Source organism: Cynocephalus volans, chromosome 1, assembly GCF_027409185.1.
Source record: "Cynocephalus volans isolate mCynVol1 chromosome 1, mCynVol1.pri, whole genome shotgun sequence".
In the NCBI taxonomy this organism is placed as follows: Eukaryota; Metazoa; Chordata; class Mammalia; order Dermoptera; family Cynocephalidae; genus Cynocephalus; species Cynocephalus volans.
In genome coordinates this window covers 145,331,985-145,355,848 of record NC_084460.1, presented here as the reverse complement: position 1 = coordinate 145,355,848, position 23,864 = coordinate 145,331,985, and the positions used below count along the sequence as shown (strand labels likewise).

At 36.3% G+C, this 23,864-nt stretch overlaps 2 protein-coding genes across 2 annotated transcripts; both read left to right on the top strand.

Annotated features, from left to right (window-relative positions):
- Positions 1-10,759: 10,759 nt before the first annotated feature.
- Positions 10,760-11,683, top strand: LOC134387177 (olfactory receptor 5AC1-like). The gene has a single exon (XM_063109538.1). The coding sequence runs from the start codon at positions 10,760-10,762 to the stop codon at positions 11,681-11,683; it is 924 nt and encodes a 307-aa protein (XP_062965608.1).
- Positions 11,684-19,942: 8,259 nt separating this feature from the next.
- On the top strand, positions 19,943-22,274 carry LOC134388789 (olfactory receptor 5AC1-like). The gene is made up of 2 exons (XM_063112096.1): positions 19,943-19,966; positions 21,378-22,274. Exons 1-2 carry the CDS (start codon positions 19,943-19,945, stop codon positions 22,272-22,274), a joined length of 921 nt encoding a protein of 306 aa, XP_062968166.1.
- The last annotated feature ends 1,590 nt before the right edge of the window (positions 22,275-23,864 follow it).

The window sequence follows — 23,864 nt, the reverse complement described above, 5'->3', positions numbered from 1 at the left end:
TAAATATTTTTCAGGAAAACTTCCATGATTCTTTTCATATTCTCTCTGTTTAAATAAATCATATCTGGTCCTGTGTCTAATGTGTTCTTAAATGAATGAATAAAAAATTTAAACTAGATATGCTTGTCTTCTATATCCGTTACCACCATAAAAATAGTTAATGAGCACTTTAGGGACAGACTTCAATTACTTGTTTTAAATCCATACTCAAGGATGAAACAGAGACCGAAATCACTACATTGATGTCTGTAACATGAAAGAACTCTTGTGTTTCCAGATATACATATTATGAAACTCTTTTGAATTTATATTTTTTTAAAGGAAGACTCAGTATGTGTAAATCCTTTGCTTAAAATGTATTCATGCTCACATAAATAATTCTTGAGAAGGGTATTTTTAAACCTCCTCTTAAGTAGATATGTATAATTATCCAAACAATATGTAAATTAAAATAATATTGTTAGACCAAATATGACAATACACATCCTCTTAAAGCATTTAAAATGAATTTTTCTATGAGGTTCACAAGTAATTTTGAAGAGTAATATATTTCTATTGCGTTTATTAAAAGATACACAAATTGAACAATTAACATACAGTAATTTGACGTGCTTTTCTGCAATATAATCAGAAAATTTCTGAGTTCTTTCAAAAGTTTTCCCTTTTCATTTTTCAGGCAATATTGCTGAACAACTTGTTCCTTTTGCACATACACCAACTGAATATATTTTTTCTGGAACTGACAAGTATCTGAAATAGTAGGCATGTTGTTCAACTCAGTTGAATAACTTCAGTTGATTTTTTTCGTATCTAAACTATGTATGTTTTCTGTCTGGTCATTTGTGGTGTATTTAATCTTTGGCTTCCTGGCTTTCTTGCATACGACCTTGTGAATGTGTAAAATAAAGAAAAAGATTTCTCCATGTGTATAACACATTCCTCCGATCCCCAGCTTTTTAAAAAACTTGATTTTTTGACTGGCATGAAATAATGTACATATTCATGGGGTACAGAGTAATATTTTGATGATAAAATCAGGCTAATTAGCATACCCATCACTGCAAATATTTATGAATTCTTCATGATGAGAACAGTTGAATTTCTCTCTTCTAGCCATTTGAAAATACACAACAAATTATTTTTAATTGTAGACACCTAGCACGGCTATAGAATACTAGAACTTATTCTCCCCGTGTAGCTACACTTCTGTATCTGTTTATTTGAAGAAATAGAAATTTGCTGAATAGAACTCAAAGCCCAAAGTGGCAGACGAGCCTCAGGCACAGTTTCTTGGTCTGTCAGTTTCCGTAGAACCCAGTTCTCTCACTGCACCTGAGCTGCGCCTTCTGCTGCCTGGGCTCCATTCTAAGCGGATCGTCCTGCTACTGCAGAATTTCAGGAGAAGTTCTTGTCTTCATCTCTGCCCAGTCAAACCCAGTGCTAAACCTTTCTAATTCGTCTTAGCTGTAACGATTGCTACATGTGAATATGTAAACTTTCTCTGTCACCTTTATTATTTCAAGAAAATTCCCTACTAATTGTTGATGCGACCTACAGAGTAGAGAACTATGTTCTATATGCTTTTCTCAGCCAGATTCATATTGAGCAGACTTGCATCTTCACAGATTCCCCGGAAAAAAACAGCTACAGGTCGTTTCATCATCAATGGAAACAATATTTTTGCAAATATTAAACGATGACGGTTTAATTTCCTGTTTTACCGTGTTTCTTTTCATGGCTTCTGTGGTGACAAAAAGCTAGTACTTGGTTTTTCAGCAAGAGAAACTTAAGAGGAGATTTTGTAAATTTATTTATGACCCTCTGTGATATATCCGCCACTAGGTTTGGGGGACTGACTTCTGGTCTTTGTGTTTATGGAAAGAGGACCTTAAATTTGCCACTTTGTTAACAGCGGGATTTGATGATGTAGCAATAGGGAGGAAAGTCCACCTATTCTGTCCTGAGTAGATTATTTGAAAAATGAGAAGATGGCAATGGACGGGAAGAATCGGACATGTGGGTTTTAACCCTCACCCCTCCATCACCCCAGAGAGGATGGGGATTTGGAAAGGGGAGAGGCAATGTGGGGAAAATAGGATAAATTAGTCAGGCTCCCTCGACATTTCTTGTAAACAAGTTGTGTGTGGGTGGAGTTAGTGCGCATGTGCGCCAATGTATCTTTTGAGTTTTGTAGCTATTGTGTGTTGTTCAGTTTGTGAAATAGCGCTGGCCTCTAAGCGGCTAGCAATAAGCATGTTTACTGCGCTGGCAGCTGCTCAGTTACAGTTTTTCCTTTGGACTTTGCCCATAGCAGTTGAGTTTCTGTGTTTCTCCTGTAGACTGCTTGGCTCATAGTGTTGTGTGGGCTGAATAAAGACTATTTGTTTTTCAACCAAGGCTCCAAGGACCTTTTTGCTGGTTACCTAGCTCATAGACCTGCACGTGAAGGCTTTGTGAATGGACTTGAGGGGTCTCTAAGCTCCAGACTCCAGCTCTAGCTCTACAGCAATTTAGATTGGCATGGGATAGTGTGTTTCCTGTTGCCGTTGTCACAAATTACCAAAATTTGGTGGTTTAAACAACACAAACAGGGCTGAGCCCGTGGCGCACTCGGGAGAGTGCGGTGCTGGGAGCGCGGAGACGCTCCCACTGCGGGTTCAGATCCTATATAGGAATGGCCGGTGCACTCACTGGCTGAGTGCCTGTCACGAAAAAGACAAAACAAAAACAAAACAAAACAAAAAACCCAAAAAACCACACAAACATATTATGGTACAGTCCTGGAGTGCAGAAATCTGACATGGATCTAACTGGGCTACAATCAAGGTGTTGGTGGGACTGCATTCCTTTCTGTAGGCTCTAGGAGAGAATTTGTTTTCTTTTCTTTTCCAGCTTCTAGAAGGCCCCCACAGGCTTTGGCTTATGGGCACGTCTATCTTCACAGCCAGCACTGTTGCACCTCTCTGTGCCTGTGTTTTGTGGTCACATTTTCCTTTTTCCTGACCCTTCAGCCTCCTTCTTCCACTTTAAGGCCCAGTGTGCTTACATCTGGTCCGCCAGAAAATCCTAAAAAATCTATTTTATGATCAGCTGATTAGCAACCTTAATTGTATCTGAACTATTAAATCCTTTTTGGCAGGCAATCTCACACATTCCAAGGGTGTAGGGACTGGAACGGGAACATCTGTTGGGGGAGGAGGCATTATAATGCCCATCACGGTGACTCTGAAAAGAGGATCTTTGTCTAGAATCTAAGTTGTGGTAATGGAAAGGAATCATTTCTGACTTTCCTTTTTGTCCTAGCTACATAAAAATGAATTTGTTCCTACAGAATTTGTAGGCAGGGACCCTTGAAATTTAGCTTTGGAGTCTTCTCTCCAACACCACATTGTATGGCCAGTAACTAGACATTTTGCAATATCTGAGAGCATCGAAGAAACCTGCTCCTGCAATGGCTGATTTTGTAGGCAAAATAAGGGAGTAAGAAAGGGTTAAACTGCTACTGCTGCAATAACCTCTCTTAAAAGTTATTTTGCAGAACATCTGTTCCAGAAAGCAACAAGACATCTCTGGAGGGTGAAACCATCTAAAACTAATCAGTTAAGTTTCAGGGGCTGAAGAGTTGAACTTTGGTGAATGTAGCTCATTATAATGTTGAATTCTCCACCCAAGGAGTGTGAGCTTCATTAATGTAACATAGGATTTATGAAGAAGCATGGCCTGCTATATAGTTTAGCAGAGGGTGGCCTTGAAGTTTAGCCTCTTTCAGTTTCCATTTGTTGTGAGGCGCCCAAGAGTCACTGTTGTACCACTTAGGGGAGAACTTTGGTTGTGTGTGACTTTCTGCTTGGATGATGCCTTGGGTTGAATGTCCCCCAAAACTTAATCCCCACTGTGACTGTGTTAGGAGAGGGGAAATCCTATTGTGTTAATTGAAAGGTGGGGACTTGAAGAGGTGATTGGATTGTCGGACCATGCAGTAGTGAATGGATTAATAATGGTGTGAACCTTGAAGGGGTGTGGTTCTGAGGGCTTTAAAAGAGCAGCATGATGGGTCTATCTCTCTGCTCTGCCATTTTCACAATGTGATACCCTGCCATCACTGTCACCAGCATCAAGAACTTCACCTTGGACCTTGGACTTCCCAGCCTCGGAAACTGAAAGGAATAAATTTTTATTTTCTTTATAAATTACCCATTTCCAAGTATTTTGTTTTAAGCAACAGAAATGGGCTAATATAGGTGATTTATTGAATTCCCTGTATTTTCAGATAATTCGGTTTCCTCTTGTGTAGCTGTTATTGAACTCAGGTAATTATTTCTTTTTTTTTTTTTTTTTTGGTCTTTTTGTGACCGGCACTCAGCCAGTGAGTGCACTGGCCATTCCTATATAGGATCCGAACCCGCGGCGGGAGCGTCGCCGCGCTCCCAGCGCCGCACTCTCCCGAGTGCGCCACGGGCTCGGCCCAGGTAATTATTTATTATGAAACATCCAATTGCTCTTAAAATGATCTTTTTTTCTTAAATAAAGAAGCCTACTTTTGCTTTTTTCACTATTTGCTTTGCAGAATGCAGAATGCAGTATTATACAAAATATAATACTATATAAATTTTCTACATACTCTTGAACAATATCTTCGGAGACAACTTTCAAATTAATGCTTTGCTAAAAAGCAGGCAATCTTTGTCTTAGAGGTGTGAAAATAAAATGAAACGGAGACCAGGTCTGAAAATTCCCTGACAAGACCAAACCGGGCAGGCCATGTAAGTAAACCTTAACTTAGCTTGTTTTTGAATACAGAAAAACTTCACTTAGAATGTTTCTTCTAAATGACTCTTCCAATCAAAAAACTTCAGCCACCTTTCAAAACTGGGACAAGATAATCACTTTTACTGGAAACCTCCATTATAATCATCAATTATTGTAATGGTTAAACAACTTCCTCATTTCTACTTAATAATCCATCTTGTAACAATGTACCTTTGAACTTCTTTCCACTTTCAGTTTGAAGTCTCCCAGATGGTGTTCTATGCTTACTGTTCTCTAGGACAATAAACTTTCCAATTTCTTTTCTAAGTAATTTGATTTTGATTTTTGCTGTCAAAAGTGGGATCTGAAGAATATTCTCCCTATGGACCCTGAAGCCTTTGTGTAAACAGGTTCTGGTACCCACAGAGCCCATTGCACCCACTGCTTTTCATTGACTGCTCAGTTTTAGAGTGAGTTTCTCTTGGATCTGAGCTCTGCTCTCTTTGTACGTAAATTCTCCATGTGTCATACACAATAGTGTTATTCGGTTTGTTTATATTTGTGCAAACTTGGGTAAGTCACCCGTTTGTATTAAAAATAGTTCAGTATCCATGTTTTCCTGCGTTCTGGAACAGTATCTTCTTTGGCTACACTCCCCATAGCTTACTGGGAGTTTTAGGAAAAGTAAAGACCAGAATGGGTTCCCTCAAGTCTAAACTACTCAAAAATCCTCCTTCTAAAACTCTAGAAGCTTATATGTTGAAGAATTACAGATTGAGATCTTGTGCCTTTTGTAAATATGAATGAACTTTTCTAAAGGTAACTTGGAATTGCAGTAGCCACTGTGAAGAACCTTGAATTTAGATAAAATAGTTCATCTTAGAGGTGCCTTAACAAACAGAGGATATAAAACCTCTCAAAAACAATGGAATGATTTTGATTGATACTAAGAGGCTTCTTCTAAAAGACAAAATGACTCTAAAATAAATTACAAGATTTCTTACAGTGTATTAAAGAGTAACTAATGGGTAAAATTCAGACTGATTTAACTGATATGACAGAACTACCTATTAATCCCTTTACTTTTCTCTACCTTTCATTACCTTATTATTTTGAGTCAACTAACTCTTTTGGATCCCCCCTGAACATCCTCAACATAAAATGTCCTTTAAGATAAAACCTTCTGTTGAACTTGGGGTAGCAGCCTCAGCAGAATTTAAGCCTTGGTCATGAGACAAACTTCATGTCCTTGTGAAAGACTTTCCACACCCTAAGAAGAACCAAACTAAATTCAAACAAAATTTAAAAAGTTTTTTCTTACAACCCAGTACTCCCTGATTTATATTAATTTGTCTACATAGTATTCAGTCACAGAAATGCTCAAAAAGAAACTCAAGAAACAGATTAGAAGGATTCCCTTAAATATTTTAAAGATCCTGCCAAGTATGGCTCTAAGAAAGGTATAAATAAGCTATAAAAATAAGTCAATTACTCATTGAGGCCATATGTAAAGTTTTTCCTATGAGAATAGATTGGACCATAATCTACTCTTGCAAACAAAGAAACTAAGAGATGGATCTGCTGCAGAAGATTGTGTCCACTTAGGAAAAGATATTTAAATAACATCCTGGTATAAATGGTCAAAATAACAAAGTGGCTTTATTTGTCCATTTTGTTAATGGACTGTGCCATATATATGTGATTTATTACAGAGACATAAGTGAGATTTAAAAAGACCTCCTTGATGAAGTTGCAACATTTAGTAGAAAGTTTTGATAGAACATCAGAACAGTAAAGACACCACAAGACAAAGAAATTGATGGCCTTACAATTTCAGTTGCATGGTCCCTGCTCTAACTTTCAAAGACCTTTACCTCATAGCTCTATCAATAAAGACACATTATTTCAAACAAAAAGGACATTGGAAAATGAATTGCCTCTTAAACCTTTTATTTTTTATTTTTTGGGTTGTTTCCAGTTTATTTATTTAATTAATTTATTTATATTATTTTTATTTATATGTATTTATGGGGTACATAATTGAGTATCAGTATTTGTGTATAGTATGTGATGATCAAATCAATGTTATTAGCACGTCCATCATGCCAAATTGTAATTACTTTTTGTGTCCCTTACCCAATTACTTCCTGTCCCCCATTCCCTTCCCTCTTTCCCATCTGTGGTAACTATAGGTCTGTTCTCTCCTTCTGAAAGTTCAATGTTTTATTATGATCTTTCTTTCTTTCTTTGTTTCTTAACTCCCACTTATGAGTGCAGACATGATGTATTTCTCTTTCGGTGCCTGGCTTATTTCACTTAACATAATTTTCTCCAAGATCATCCATGTTACTGTGGACATGTTAACGCTATCGTACCTTTGGGATTTTCAAATGAAAATCAAGTTAATTAGGTAGTTGAGTTGTGGAACCATTAAGAGAAATAAGAGGAAGAAAAACAAGCTTACTCTAAACTCTGTTCGGTGATATTTTATAAACAAGCCCCTACAGTGAACCCTAAGGACACAATGTGTAGCCTTAATTTTTGTAAGCAGTTGCATATGGATGACTTGATGATTAGCTCTCAATGCCCTGTAGAACAACTTTGACTTTATCCTACTGGGAATTCCTTAGAAGTATTAAGAGTATTTCAAAGTTTTTTAAAGAATGGGTTTAGAAATGGAAGAAAGACATGCTATCTCCCTAAGGTTTGGCATTTCCAAGGAAAATTGGTACACAAACAATACTGCTTCATTTCTGTGCCTTTTATGCTTCTTCCAGAAAAACAGTACATTTCTACTTTCCCAGTGTTTCACAGAAACTAGGTGAGAGTGCAGAGGTTTTCACAATTTTCATTATAGCTTTGCAATATGTCTGTAAGATAACAGAGTATCTAAATCAGAAATTAAAATCCTTGTAGGATTTTTAAAAAATTAGCAACCCAAATCTGTACAGACAAAAGCAAATGCCTATCTGAACATGTATATTTCAGTTGGAATTTTTACTGTGGAGGTAGCACAATTGTTGGGAAGTTTTTAAATAAACCTTGATTAATTTGCGAATGAAAAATGCAGAATGCAAGTAATAATGTTAAGAATTCAACATATTCAGAATTTATTTTATGTCATGAAAAATTTTCTTAATTGAGACATAAGCTATGCTGCTCACATATCACTTAGTTGTAATTTTTCCAGAATGGGAAATTCTGGCTTAAGATCTATGTGTCTCTGTGTAACAAATATTCTTTAATTTCGTGGAATCATAAGAATATGGGCTAAAGTCACTGACGACAACTTTAACAGAGCCCTTTTGTCTCCTTGTGTATTACATAAATCTTGAAAAAAAATCACAATGTTTAATAATTCTTGGGTAAATTATACATTGTAAGAATTGAAATTAGGAATATCAATAATCTGGTTATTTGAGTTTATAGAGAAAATTGGGCAGTTTATTCAGGGAAAATGTCTCTTATGTTTCTTAATTTTTAATTAATATTTTTTGGTTCCTGTTGCACATACTAGGGCTTTCTGCGGGTGTACGATTAAAAGTAAAAATTCTGAAAATCATTTATTCTTCATTTATTTTCAGTGAAGTTTAATAACATCTCATAGTCTTTATGCTGATCTTTAGTTCTTAGAAAAATAGCCTTCATAGTTTTAAATTAGACAAACTCAATCTTTCTAATATATTCTCATAGTAAAAAAATTTTTTGTTCCTTAAGGATCACGAGGTATGATTATAAAATTATGAAAATGTTTTTTCATACATAGAAATACCATAATAATATGTATACTTCGATGTATTTATTTTTCTTTTCAAGGTAATCTAGAAGGAACTATATTTATGAGAAAACTTCTTTGGGGTTTCTTTTAGAGACTATTTATAAATCATGAAAACAAACCAATCTCCATCATGCAAACACTAAATGTTTGCATGACAAAAAATTAAGCATACCGGAATAAACTTAATATGAACATTTCTGAAATTACAAAAAAAGAAAAGCAAACAGACAAAAAACTCCTAAAAGCCCTGTTGTTCTATTTGAAGCTATATCATATATGATTACAGATAACTTTGGAGTACTAAAAAAACCTCACATCTACTCTCAGTGCTCAAAAGTCTTCCCCATTTGATGATATTCAAAAGAATAGGCTAATTTCTCTGATGGCTATTTCTGTATTTAACTGGTATTTAGGCACAAACATTTAGAGATTAATCCCCCCTAATTTTACACTGAAATTTTTACTGCCAGAACATCTCCTTAAAAAGGCAACAACAGGTTTCATTGATCTTGTTTCTTTTCTGCACTATTAACATGTTAGAGACCATTCTTTCACACACCCCTTTATATCTGTATATAGATTTATATTATGCATACAAATATATTACGTAGTGGTATGTACGAGGGATAATTGCATATATATGCTGCTTTTCTTGTTGAACTCTTATTTTGATTTATTCCTCTTGCCGTCTTCTCTGCTTCCCTCATTCCTACCTCTACTACCATACCAGAAAAACCAGTGTTATAAACTTAGTGTCTATTACCCACATTTTTCTCCATGTAAAAGAGAGATTTAAAAATGCATTGCTTGTTTTACAAGAATGACATCATATAATTTACCCTTCTCTTTGTCTTAGTCTTCTCAGATAACTATACATTATGGTAATTTCCAATTTAATTGGTATCATTCTTTTTATCATCGCTGAATTTTATTCCATTATATTAATGTGCAGTGATTTATCCAACCATTGTACTGTGAATGTGTCTGGTCTTTGCCACCTGGAACAATACTGCATTAGATATTCTTTGTATATTTATCTTTTTGTAGCAGTGCTTTCATTTCTAGGATATACATAAAAGAAAATGGTGGATCAAAAGTATATGTGGAATTATTTAAAAGGGCTTTTCAAAAAGGCTGTTGCAACGAATATCTTCACAAGTAATATACAAGAGTACCACTTTTCTCACCTCAGTCTGCAGTGGGTATTTGTATTCATTTTTAATTTCTGTTAATGTGATACATGATAAGAGAGGTCTCTCTCTCTCTCTCTTTCCCTCTCTACTTATGGCATAAAAATTCGGGCATCATTTCACTTCATTTATTAGCCATTTTGATTTATTCTTCTGTAAACTTGATTACTTACCACCTTTACTCATTATTGTTTTAGATTGCCTTTGAAATCTATTTTTAATTGTTATTTTTATATTATAGACCTAAATCTCTATCTTTCACATATATGGTAAAGTGTATTTCTTAATCTATTAAATGACCTTTGACTCTGTCAGATACTCTTCTACTATGCATTAAAATTATATAGTAGCTGCTTTTATACTGGCTTTCTTCTTTTGGATAAGGATTTCTCTAATCCTTATAATACGTTATTGTCTCCTAAATTTCCTAGAAAATATCTATGGCGTGAAGTAGTAGCCTAACCTGATTTAATTCTAGATAAATATCCACCAGTGACAGCATCCTCCATTAAATCAATCATCCTTTTTTCTACTGGATTGAAATAATATATACGTCTTATGCCACATTACTGCATATGCTGGAATCTATTTCTGAGCTCTCTATTCTACTGCTCTGGTCCCTTCATCTATTCTTATCCCAATATCTTAGTATTTCTATTATTATAGCTTTATATTTTAATTTAATATCAATTAATATACTTTTGACTATTTTACCATTTATATTTTTCTTGGGGAAAATGGGAAATTTTTCTTTCCTATGAACTTTTAGATGAGTGTATGTAGTTCTAAAAAACCTTGTTAGATTGAAAAGGACTTGCATTAAGTTTACATGTCACTTTAGTTGAATTATTTTAAATCTTTTTTATAGAGAATTTTGAATGCATATAAAATAGACAAATGAAGGTAAAAATTTGAAACTACTAATAAAATGAAAGGCACCTCTTAGAAACATGTTAGTCATACAAAGCTATCACTATTTTTATGATTCTTTTATGACCGTTTCTACTTTATTTTTTCATTTTAGTGATTGGCCAGGTCAGATATGGCAGAAGAAAATAAGACTTTCATCACTGAGTTTGTTCTCACAGGACTAACAGATCGTCCAGGGCTGCAGCTGCCCCTGTTCCTGGTGTTCTTCGTGGTCTACCTCATCACCATGGTGGGCAACCTTGGACTGATTGCTGTCATCTGGAGGGACCCTCACCTTCACACCCCCATGTACTTGTTCCTTGGCAGTTTAGCCTTTGCAGATGCTTGGTCTTCATCCTCGGTGACTCCCAAGATGCTTATCAATTTTTTATCAAAGAATCATGTGATATCCGTCTTTGATTGTATGGCCCAATTTTACTTTTTTGGTTCCAGTGCAACCACAGAATGTTTCCTCCTGGTAGTGATGGCCTATGACCGCTACGTAGCCATATGTAATCCTTTGCTTTATCCAGTGGTGATGTCCAATAGGCTCTGTACTCAGTTTATAGGTGCTTCATATTTTATTGGTGTTCTGCATTCGGCGATTCATGTAGGTTTTTTAGTTAGATTAACTTTCTGCAGGTCCAATATCATTGATTATTTCTACTGTGAAATTTTACAACTGTTCAAAATTTCATGCACAGATCCCATGGTTAATATGCTTTTAGTTTTAATATTTTCAGCCTTTATACAAGTCTTCACTTTTATAACTATCATCATCTCTTACTCCTGTGTCCTCTTTGCCATCCTGGAAAAGAAGTCTGAGCAGGGCAGAGGCAAAGCCTTCTCCACGTGCAGTGCCCATCTGCTCTCTGTCTCTTTGTTCTATGGCACACTCTTTTTCATGTACGTGCGTCCTGGGTCTGGACCAGGTGAAAATCAGGACAAAATGTATTCTTTATTTTACACAGTAATAATTCCCCTGCTAAATCCTTTTATTTACAGCCTGAGGAACAAAGAGGTTATAGGTGCCTTGAAAAGAATAAATAAGAAATAAATAGTTGTCAGACAATTTTCAAATTGTTTCTCCTTTACTTTTCACTGAAAAAAAAATCCGAAGTCCTGTAGATTAGCCATTACTCTGTTGTTTCACCAGAGAGCTAGTGGTCAGGGTGATCTGTGGGCTCTGAGTGAAGGAACCCAGGTTTGTATTATGTTTACTTGATATGGGTCCAGTGAAAGTTTGGAAACATTACCCATAACTAGTTTATTTAGAAACACTCTGCTCCATTTTTGTCTGAGCATTTAGATTTTGAAAGTAAGATTTGCTAGGGACTTCTAAATATTACGGGTAGTAATTGGTAATTTTACTGAGAAATACTGAGAAATAGCTCTAACTGAGACTGGCATATATGGTTAGTTCTTTGTATGAATGAGCCTTGCCCATCCCTTTGGGCCTGGAAATTAACAAGGCTTTGTGGTTCTCTGCCATACACAGTAACTCTGGTGGATAGATGAAAATAAAACTGCTTTTTTGTATAATAGATTCCAGAGAAGAAAGGTATTATTTTCATAACAATGGTTAAGGAAAAAAAAGTCATACAAAAGTAATTGGTGGATATTATGAAGAAAAATAGAAGTTGGCTTGAATTAAAGAGTGGAGCATCAAAATTAATCACATCTTGTATTTATAGCTCCACATAGTACTTTTATCAGGAATATTGCACGTAGCATGATATTCAACAATTTATGAGTTTAGTAATATTTGAGTGTAATAAAAAGCAATTTCAGAGATCAGCCTGTGATTGTGTTACTATTCCTATCAGTTTTAGCAGGAGCCAACTGGGCAGAAGGCAAGGAGACTAGATCAGAGGTAAGAAACTGGTTTAGTTCATAGCAAGTGAGTGAGTGAAAAATTGTGTCAATGAATTCTGTGTGTGTATATATATATATGTATTTAATATATATATATATATAAGTGATCTTGTACTTGAACTGGAAGTAAATTATTTGTTGAGAATTCATTGGTGCAATTTTACATTTATTATATAGATGTAGAGTATTCAACTTCTCTTTTAGTAAAACAATTATATTATTTGAGAAATCTGGGGATTTTTTCCAGCATATTTTCTTAGGTAAAATAGTAATACAAAATGAGAATTAATTTTAAGGTGCTGAAGAATAAAAATATGCCTATTACTACAGTATTTTTAAAACACTTTAGCTTTTGGCAAGTCAATAAGTCCAAAAAATATATACTAAAAGTTTTATCTAAAAGCCTATAATAAATATCTTTTATCACATAAATCTGTTTATCATATACACATTATTGGAAAAAATCAGCTTGTTTTTACAGTCTTAAGTTGAACTCCAGTGCTGGTCAGTTACCTCAGTTGGTTAAAGTTCATCCTTACAACTGTGAGGTCATAGTGTTGGATCCCTGTACTGGGCAGCAGCCAAAAAAAAAAAAAAAATGAGAGAGAGAGAGAGAGAGAGAGAGAGAGAGAGAGAGAGAGAGAGAGAGAGAGAGAGATTAATTCCAATAGGTCCCCAATATCAAAATACCTTTTAAAAATATCCCACATTATTAAACTTATTAACTCTTAAAAACTGTCTATATTTGTAGGTAATTTTTGGCTACATCATAATAGTCTTTGAGAATTATGTTGCAGTAACTGTAAACTAAGTCTTAGTTTCCTTAACATTTTTATTTTCTTTAAAAAAAATCATTCTCTATAGTTTATTATTGGTCTTTTTACAGTAATCTCCTAAATGCATTTTGTTATTTATGTAAATATAAATAAATAGATTTTTTCATGTATATGGTTTTATTTGATAAAACAGCTTATGTGTTATTTTTACACTCTTTTGTTGTCTTTATAATTGCACAAGTAATATATGATTTTTCCAGGATAATTTTTAACAAAATCTGTTGCTTTGCCCCCCATGGATTTGTCACCCTATTTCCCCTGGGTGACGGAGCCACAAAGCCCACCTCTTCTGAGGAGTGAGCAGCCCCGAAGTGGTTAACTTCCCCAGAACCCTCAAGTGAGAGGCAACCCTTCCTTGGGAAATTAACCCCGAATTGGGGTTCTCTTCCTGCATTTATTTTCCACCCCAGGAAGTTATACGAAGAGACATAGGTGGGGTTATAGTTTAACAATATAGGCTGGTAACGTTCAGAGAAACAAGTCAGATGACATTCTATTAAGGCAATTAAGTGGTCCTATCAACAAAAGCTTGATCTTAGCAGACATTCTTTCTCCCTACAGGGGCTTCCCAGTATCTATACATATCAATCAGTAACTAGTCTGTCTTTGAGCCAGCAACCTTGTTGTGGTACAAATCTTTATGTTACACCAGAGACTTTATGGCCTGAGGAAAATTTCTTGTCCTTTGCAAGGTCAATATGTGAAACTGCAAGGCTTTGGAAAACCAGGCCCTGTGAAGTACGTTTGCTTTATGAATCCTCTACAAAAATCCCAGCTATTTTATTATATTATCTCAGAAAGAAAGGGATAACAGTTGAATTGTAGTCTTTTCCTCCAGTTCGAGAGCCCCCTAAGGAAGCTACATTTAGACAATCTTGCAGGATCAGCTTGAGATATGCATCAATTCAGAATAAATTCTGGGATTGGTCTGAATGGAGTGCTGATCTGAAAATTTCCTAAGAATATTGCACCAGTTGTCAAAATTGTTTACTATATGACCTGTATTTTATGGAATGCAGCTGTACTGAAAAATGGAGGCAAGGTAAACATCCCTCTAGGTCCTAGGTGACAAGCAAGCTACTTAAGCTCAGAGACCCTTGACCCTGCACCTTCTCTGTGCTGATCTGATTGTACTTATATTAGTTTACATTCAGTGATCAAGAATTGGGAAGTTGTATCTGTGCATGCAGGGCCTCTGTAATGCTGCTGCTCTGCAAGCTGCTCTTTTACCTGTTTGGTATTTCTGCTTAAAATCAAATAACCTCGGGTAATAAACTTGGCTAAATAAACATTGGGTAAATGAGTTTGATTGTCATTGTACACTTGAAATCTATTACAGTGATCTTATGATTATACAACTCTCCTCTAGAATATTGAGTAGGGAAGATCTTTTGAGACTTTGGTGCTGGGATGGCTGCTAACTCATCCTTAGTTTAAGGGAGTGGAAGATTTTTTTTTCTTTTTTTTTTAATTTTATTTTTATTTTTATTTTTATTTTTATTTTGTCAATATACATTGTGGCTGATTATTGCTCCCCATCACCAAAACCTCCCTCCCTCCTCCCTCCCCCCTTCCCTCCAACAATGTCTTTTCTGTTTGCTTGTCGTATCAACTTCAAGTAATTGTGGTTGTTATATCTTCTTCCCCCCCCCGTTTTTTTTTTTTTGTGTGTGTGTGTGTGAATTTATATATTAATTTTTAGCTCCCACCAATAAGTGAGAACATGTGGTATTTCTCTTTCTGTGCCTGACTTGTTTCACTTAATATAATTCTCTCAAGGTCCATCCATGTTGTTGCAATTGGCAATATTTCATTCGTTTTTATAGCTGAGTAGTATTCCATTGTGTAGATGTACCACATTTTCCGTATCCACTCATCTGATGATGGACATTTGGGCTGGTTCCAACTCTTGGCTATTGTAAAGAGTGCTGCAATGAACATTGGGGAACAGGTATACCTTCGACTTGATGATTTCCATTCCTCTGGGTATATTCCCAACAGTGGGATAGCTGGGTCGTATGGTAGATCTATCTGCAATTGTTTGAGGAACCTCCATACCATTTTCCATAGAGGCTGCACCATTTTGCAGTCCCACCAACAATGTATGAGAGTTCCTTTTTCTCCGCAACCTCGCCAGCATTTATCGTTCAGAGTCTTTTGGATTTTAGCCATCCTAACTGGGGTTAGGTGGTATCTCAGTGTGGTTTTGATTTGCATTTCCCGGATGCTGAGTGATGTTGAGCATTTTTTCATATGTCTGTTGGCCATTTGGATATCTTCCTTAGAGAAATGCCTACTTAGCTCTTTTGCCCATTTTTTAATTGGGTTGCTTGTTTTTTTCTTGTAAAGTTGTTTGAGTTCCTTATATATTCTGGATATTAATCCTTTGTCATATGTACAAATGGTGCTGGGATAACTGGATATCCATATGCAGGAGAATGAAACTAGATCCATACCTCTCACCATATACTAAAATCAACTCAAAATGGATTAAGGATTTAAATATACACCCTGAAACAATAAAACTTCTTAAAGAAAACATAGGAGAAACACTTCAGGAAATAGGACTGGACACAGACTTCATGAATACGACCCCAAAAGCACGGGCAACCAAAGGAAAAATAAACAAATGGGATTATATCAAACTAAAAAGCTTCTGCACAGCAAAAGAAACAATTAACAGAGTTAAAAGACAACCAACAGAGTGGGAGAAAATATTTACAAAATATACCTCTGACAAAGGATTAATATCCAGAATATATAAGTAGTGGAAGTTTTTTGAGGCAAAGTTTGGGGTACAAATCTTGTCAACAGAATTTAGACAATGTAGCTTCAAATATCTAGGGTTAAGTAAAATTGATTAATAAAAAAAGCAAACAGGGAAAATGGCTAGAAGCATTGACTGATTGTTAGTGGCATTAGCAAAATGGAAATCCTATTAAGAGAGCACAGAGAAATAGACTTAGAAGAGGTGAGGCAAATACGTAAACCACAGATGGGTCTATGAGATGTTTTGCTGGGAAAGTGGCAAATATTATATTTACTAGTCAAATAAAGTCAACACACTTACTGTCTAAAAAGTGGGAGGATAAGGCCAGGTGACCACAGAGACTAGAGGCACTGTTAAATAATGGGAGCATCTTGCTAATAGATAAACAATAGAAACTTGATGAGTTTTTGTTAGCCTGGATACTCAGACAGGTATTGATATTAAAGCTGTACATATATATGTGTGTGTGTGTGTATACATGTAAAATCAATTGTTTCAATAAAAAAATTAAAAAAAGAAAATGTGGTACATATACACAATGAAATAATATTTATCCAAAGAAAGAATGAAATCATGTTATTTGCAGCAACATGAATGAGCCTGAAAGACATTATGTTAAGTGAAATAAGTCAGGCACAGAAAGATAAACACTGCATGTGCTCATTTGTATGTAAGAACTAAAAGAAATAAGCTTACAGAAGTAGAGAGTAAAAATGAGGTTACTAGAGACTGGGAGGGTAGTGGGGTAGTGGGATAAGGAGAGGTTAGTTAAAAGATACAAAATTACAGCTAGGTAAGAATAATTTCTAGTATTCTATTTAGAATAAATAAATTTAGGAGTGCTAAATGTCTATAATGAACAATAATTTGTTGTATATTTTTAAATGTCTAGAAGATAGAAGTTCAAATGTTCTCATCACAAAGAATGATAAATGTTTGTGGTAATTGATATGATAATTAAACTGTCTTGATCATCAGTGTATATATGTATCAAAATATTATTCTGTACCCCATAAATATGTACAATTATTACACATCAATTAAAAAATAAAACAAAAGGAATTTCTATCAAAAAAGTTTGATTGGGATTGCATTAAATCTATCAATTTGGGGTAAACTGGCATTTTTAGAAATATTGGGATTTTTGATATGTAAACATGATGTATATTTCCATTTATTTAGTCCTTCTTTAATTCTCTTCAACAATATATTGTAGTTTTCAGTGTGTGAGGGGACTTCAAAAAATTCAAGGAAAATGGAATTAAAAGATAAACATAAAAAATAAGTGACATGTTATTAATTTAAAAGCAGTTTATGAAAGATTACGTATTATAGTACCATAATTTCATTTTTAAACATATATAAATACACACAGATACAGGTAGACGCATGGGTAAAACGCGGGGGAATATACACCCAAAAGTTAACTGTATTTATCAATGATTAGTGAGATTACAGCAATTTGTTTTCTTTGTGCTTTTCTACATTTTTAAAGTTTTTCTACAATTAAACTGTAATGTTTTTGTTTTTAGAAGAAAAAAAAGCTGTAAAAATAATAGGTGGAGATGAGTATGTCAGAAGTCATTTGCTAATTACTCTTCAATGCCCAGTAGATGACTTTATCCTACAGGGAATCTTTTGGGGGCACTGAGGAAATTTCAGTATGATCATCACAAAGAGGTTAGAAGATGGGAGAAATATGTATCATTCCTTCCAAATGATGTTTCTTAAAGTAAATTAATATGGAACAATTAATATGGAAAATTAATAGGAACAATTGTCTTTGGTATCTTCATTCTTGTACCTTAAGTGTTTTCCATGAAAATTTATATTTTATGCATCACTACATCTTCATATAAGAATTGGGTGAGAATCAACCTTTTATTTTATTGTCATTTTTTCATCATTAAAAGTTGTATTTCAGTGCTAAGAGATTCTCATGAGTTGTCAAAATATCTGAAAATTTTTTTCACGTGATTTATGTACAAATGGAAGAGAAAGCAATCCTGAACTGAAAAGCTAAATAAACATTTCGCTAAATTCCTCTGAATCTTTATGGGTATAAAGCTATATATTTGTAGAATGAAGATTAGAACTCATGTGATACTTAACCACTGTGCTATGCTGTCTATTAACTAGCAGAAAAGAGTCACAGTCTCACAGACTGTGGGTGGAGATGTACCTTGGAAAACCCAATGCTTTACAGATGCAAACCTTAAAACAAGGTTAATAAAGTGGTTTTGGCATAATCACGTAGAAATTTAGAGATGGAATTAAAACTCAAATCTTCTAAAATTTTGGTATGTTTCAGTTAATGTTTTCTCCATCAGAATAATAATGAGTTTTATATCCAATCTATTTAGTATTTTATCAGTGATTTCAAAAAGTAAAAATTATTCTGACCTTTACTTTGGAAACCTCCCCAAATCATGAAGATTTAATAATAAGTAAGGATCGTGGAGATAATGGGGCTTCTAAGGGGAGTCTAGGTCTTTCTCCTCATGTGTTTCTTGTTTTATGTAGTACTTCCTGGAAATAATGCAGAACAGTTCACCACACCTGCAGAGAATCATGCTTCGTTATTGTATGCTTGGTAGATGTAAAATAAAGCTAATGTGGAACTTTTGGTCATTTGACCACAGTATTCATACTCAATGATTACTGCAAACATTACCAGTCTCTCAGTAGGTGCACTTTGGAAGTAATAAAAACCTCAAGTGACTATTTTGTTTTTCTATTCCCTTTCTATTTAAGGGAGAAAAAACTCCAAAACTCTAGGTGCCTTTCTATAAGAGGGATCTTCAATAAGTTCATGGCAAGATTTGTATTCTTTTAAATCCATTTATCCACAAACTTTTTGAAGTAACCTCACATAAAATATTTTAATTATTTTACACATTTTTACTTTTCAAAGATTATTCTTGTCAAAATTGCATTTTCATCAACCTCATCCTTCTTAAATTTTCCATATTGTGCCTTATTTTTGAGTGAAAATTATTTGCCTCTGAAATACTGTTATTAAGAGATAACCTTAGATAACTGGATGATAATTGTCTACATTGGCATATTTAATGATAGCTCTTAGATGTATCTCAAATCTGCAAATAAGCTGGGTAGTGTCTTTGTTTTTTCCCTATTCTTAAAATAGGGGTCATTGTAGCATCGCAGGCTTTACAGCAGAGTTACATACAGGTCTATGTGTGCCTGAGTTCAGAATGGCATTGCTCTAACTTGAGAGGTACTAAATAAATATTTGTGGATGAAGTGAATAAATTGTGTTTACATGTGGGATTTTTGGAGAAAATTTTTAAAGAGAAACATGGTGGGTTTTGAGGAATGTATAATCAAATGAGTAGATTAGAACTTTGGGGGTGATTTTGAGGAAAATATAACTAGCTAACATAATGCTAACGGATAGAAAACAGTGAAAATGGGATTTTAACTTGCTGTCCTGTTATCAACCCATTAATGACTTGGAGGAAAGAATGAGATATATCTTTAATACCAGATATATAAGGGGACTTCAAAAGGTTAGTAGAAAATTAAATGAAAAGATAAAAGTAAAAAATTATAAACTTTATCTCTCAAAGTAAGTTCCATCAAGTTCAAGACACTTGTAAATGATGATACCGGCCATTTAGTCCATCCCTAAAGAACTGAGGATCCTGGAAATTTAGCCATGTCAATGCCATCTTTTTTACATTATTAACTGAAGAAAAAAAAAAGATTTTCTTAAGATTAGGAAACAAAAAGAAATCAGAAAGAGCCAATCAAGACTGTAAGGTGGATGCCTAATGATTTCCAATCAAAATTCTCATACAATTGCCCTTGTTTGATGACAGGAATAAGCAAGAGCCTTGTTGTTGTTGAGGACTCTCTGGTGAAGCTTTCCTGAGTATTTTTCTACTAAAGCTTTGGCTAACTTTCTTCAAACACTCCGGAAATAAACAGATATTATCGTTCTTTGGCTCTCCAGAAAGTCAACAAGAAAAATGCCTTGAGCATCCCTCCAAAACTGTTGCCATGACCCTTGCTCTTGACCGGTCCTGCTTTTTCTTTGACTGGACCACTTCTGCTTCTTGGTAGCCATTGCTTTGATTGTGCTTTGTCTTCAGGATCATACTGGTAAAGCCATGTTTCATCTTCTTCTATGAATCTTTGAAGAAATGCTTCAAAATCTTGTTCTGACTTGTTTCAGCAATCCATTGAAAGCTCTGCTCTTGTCTGCAGCTCATCTAGGCACAATGCTTTTGGTATCCATTGAACAAAAAATTAGCTCAACTTTAATTTTTCAGTCAAAATTGTGTAAACTGAACCAATTGAGTTGTCTATGGTATTGGGTATTGTTTCTGTTGTAAATTGATGATCCTCTTCAACTAGGGCACACACCAGATTAGTTTTTTTCTTGCATATTGATGTGAATGGTCTGCAGCTGTGGGCTTCATCTTCACCATCTTGTCTCTTCTTAAAATGCGTTATCCACCTGTAGATTGCTGATTTCCTTGGGGGCATTGTCCCCATAAAGTTTTCATCAGTGATTTCATCACTCTTCCACCCAAGCTTCACCATAAATTTGATGTTTATACTTGCTTCAATTTTAGCAGAATTCATGTTGCTCTGATAGGGACTCTTTTGAAATTGATATCCTTCTTAGGGCCTCATAGTAGTCCTGTTCAAACATATTATAACAAGTTGGTGCACGTTTATTTTGGTGCAAAAAATTTTGAAATTAATGCATTGTTTTTCATAATATATCTTTCCCATTAACTTTTTGAAGGTCCCCTTTAGAGGTAATTTTTATTTTTTGCAAAATAAATGTGAATGTTCCTGAGAAAGTGAGAAAACACTTTAGAACATAAACCAGAGACTCATTTTCTGAAGTCTTAGCATAAAATATAAGTAGACTGTGAAAAATTTATTCTTAATTCTATATAATACTTCACTGTTAATACATTCACTTCTAAGGTATTTATGTGACAGGTTATAGGACCGGTAAGTTGGCATCTACACCCTCCTCCATAGCCATTCAAGTAATATTCTTTAAAAAACTTTACATCTCAAAATTATTTGTAATATATTTAATAATCCTATTTGTGTGCTAAAAGTAGAAACACTTTACCTTTATACTTGTTTAGTAAGGAACAACTGAAACACAGGAATTGCAATGGGATACCAATGTTATTTCACATGAACCTTGATTAATATTTTTATTTATTAACTCTCTCATTGCAGTGATCAGTCTGAGTAAATATGATTCACACAAGACACAGGTTACGGAGTTTGTCCTCACAGGACTAACAGATCATCCAGAGCTGCAGCTGCCCCTGTTCCTGGTGTTCTTCGTGGTCTACCTCATCACCATGGTGGGCAACCTTGGACTGATTGCTGTCATCTGGAGGGACCCTCACCTTCACACCCCCATGTACTTGTTCCTTGGCAGTTTAGCCTTTGCAGATGATTGGTCTTCATCCTCGGTGACTCCCAAGTGGCTTGTAAATTTTTTATCTGAGTATCATATGATACCTCTGGCTGAGTGCATCACCCAGTTTTATATTTTTGCTTCTAGTGCAAACACAGAATGTTTCCTTCTGGTAGCAATGTCCTATGACCGCTATGTAGCCATAGGTAACCCCTTACTTTACCCAGTGGTGATGTTCAGCATACTCTGCACATGGTTGATAAGTATTTCATATGCAATTGGTTTTCTATATCCCATAATTCATGTAGAATTATTGTTTAGATTAACCTTCTGCAGGTCCAATATAATACATCATCTCTCCTGTGAGATCTTGTTACTATATACAATTTCTTGTACTGACACTTCTATTAATGCATTAGTACTTTTTATTTTTGCTACTTTTATACAAGCTTTTACTTTTATGACCATCATAGTTTCTTATAACCGTGTCCTCTATGCCATCCTGAAAAAGAAGCCTGAGAAAGGCAGAAGCAAAGCCTTCTCCACACGCTGTGCCTATCTGCTCTCTGTCTCCTTGTTCTATGGCACGCTCTTCTTCATGCATGTACGTCCTGGGTCTGGCCGAGATAAATACCAGGATAAAATGTATGCACTGTTCTACACTATTATAATTCCCCTGCTAAACCCCTTTATTTACAGCCTAAGAAACAAAGAAGTTTTAGGTGCACTGAGAAAAGCGATAAAGTAATAAAATTTTTTCAGGAAAACTTCCATGATTCTTTTCATTTTCTCTCTGTTTAAATAAATTATACTATCCAGTCTTGTGTTTTGCACATAGTAGGGACCTAATATATTGTTAAATGAATGAATAAAAATATTTATACTAGATATGCTTGTTTTAGTTATTAATTATGATCATCAAGATAGTTAATAAGCACTTTAAAGACTGACTCCACTTATTTGTTTACAATCCATACTTAAGAATAAAACTGAAAACTGCAATCACCAAATTGCCAATCCTTTGTAACATAAATGAACCCTTGGAAAATAAGGGTGATTGAGTCAAGATGGCGGCGGCTGCGGCGGCTGGCGCGGAGTAGCTGAGGTGGAAAAGGTGGCCACTGGGCCTCAGGCAGCCGGGAAACTTGTGGACCTTCCTCTGGCCATCTCTTAAGGGAGGACTGCTGCTGCTGGCCGGTCGTGGGGGCTCAACGCCACTTTGCCCCCGGCAGGAGAGGCTGCCTCATTTACAGGCAACAGCTTTGAAGTGTGGAGCAGGAAAAGAACTGATTCTTAGCTGCAAAAGTGAGTCTTGAAACAGGGAACACGGCGCCAGGGCTGCTGTGGATGCAGCCAGGATCCCGGAGACCGGGGCCGCGCTGAAGAAGGCGGCCAGCTGCCCTATTCAGGATTCGAGGTTTCAGACCGGCATTAAAGAAGATTCCTGGGAGCGCCCGAGCGGCGCCGCGACTGAACAGCCCGAGGCGGCAGCGCCGAGAACACGGAAGGCAACAAACCAGAGACAGAGCGAGCGCCCGACCTGGCACAGCACTGTGAGTGATCCCTGGCACAGCTCTGTTCGGGGGGGTGGATGCCCACGCGGCTTCCGCCTGCACCACCAGGCCAGTCACTGCCCCAGTGCTGCCTCCATTTTCCCAGGTGCGGGCAGCTCCGCCCTGCTCGGCCATCACTGAGCCCATTTGCTTGGCCTGGCGCGGGGCTTTCCGGACCCTGCGGGCCGACCTCCTCTCCCACTCCCTCCGCGGTTCTCTGGCAGGGCTGGGGGTGTGGGGCATCCCGACCAGTCTTGGGAGGGCTAGGAAGTACGGGAGGGCCGACTGTCACTCCACCACACCCTGGACTCCGCCCCGGTAAACTTCCTGTTACTGGGAGGCAGATACCATCTCTGCGACCACCAGTTTGGAAAAAAGCCTAACGAATTTCTGGTTGGGAATAGTGTGGTAGGAGAGTTCCCAGGTCCGCTTGAACCTGCCGGAGAGCAGGCTGCAGGCGGGCACTAGACTCGGTTTATACCGGCGGGATACAAAGGTGAACAAGACCCGAGAAAGATCTACACAGTGCTACAAAGGCACCCAGAGAGACCGGTCGTCTGTGCCTAGCAGAAACCTGGTAGACTTCCTGGGCGAGGCGGTGCTGAGCAGGGTCTTGAAGGCCCAGCTGATAGACGAGGGGTGCAGAAGACACGCCCCAGCCCAGCACAGTGTACACAGAGGGGGGAGACGTGCGGCCAGGGAGGCGGAGACTCGACAGGAACCACACACCCGGTGGGGTCGCCACTGCACGATCTAACAGCCTGGGCCAGAGCACACGGAACGGG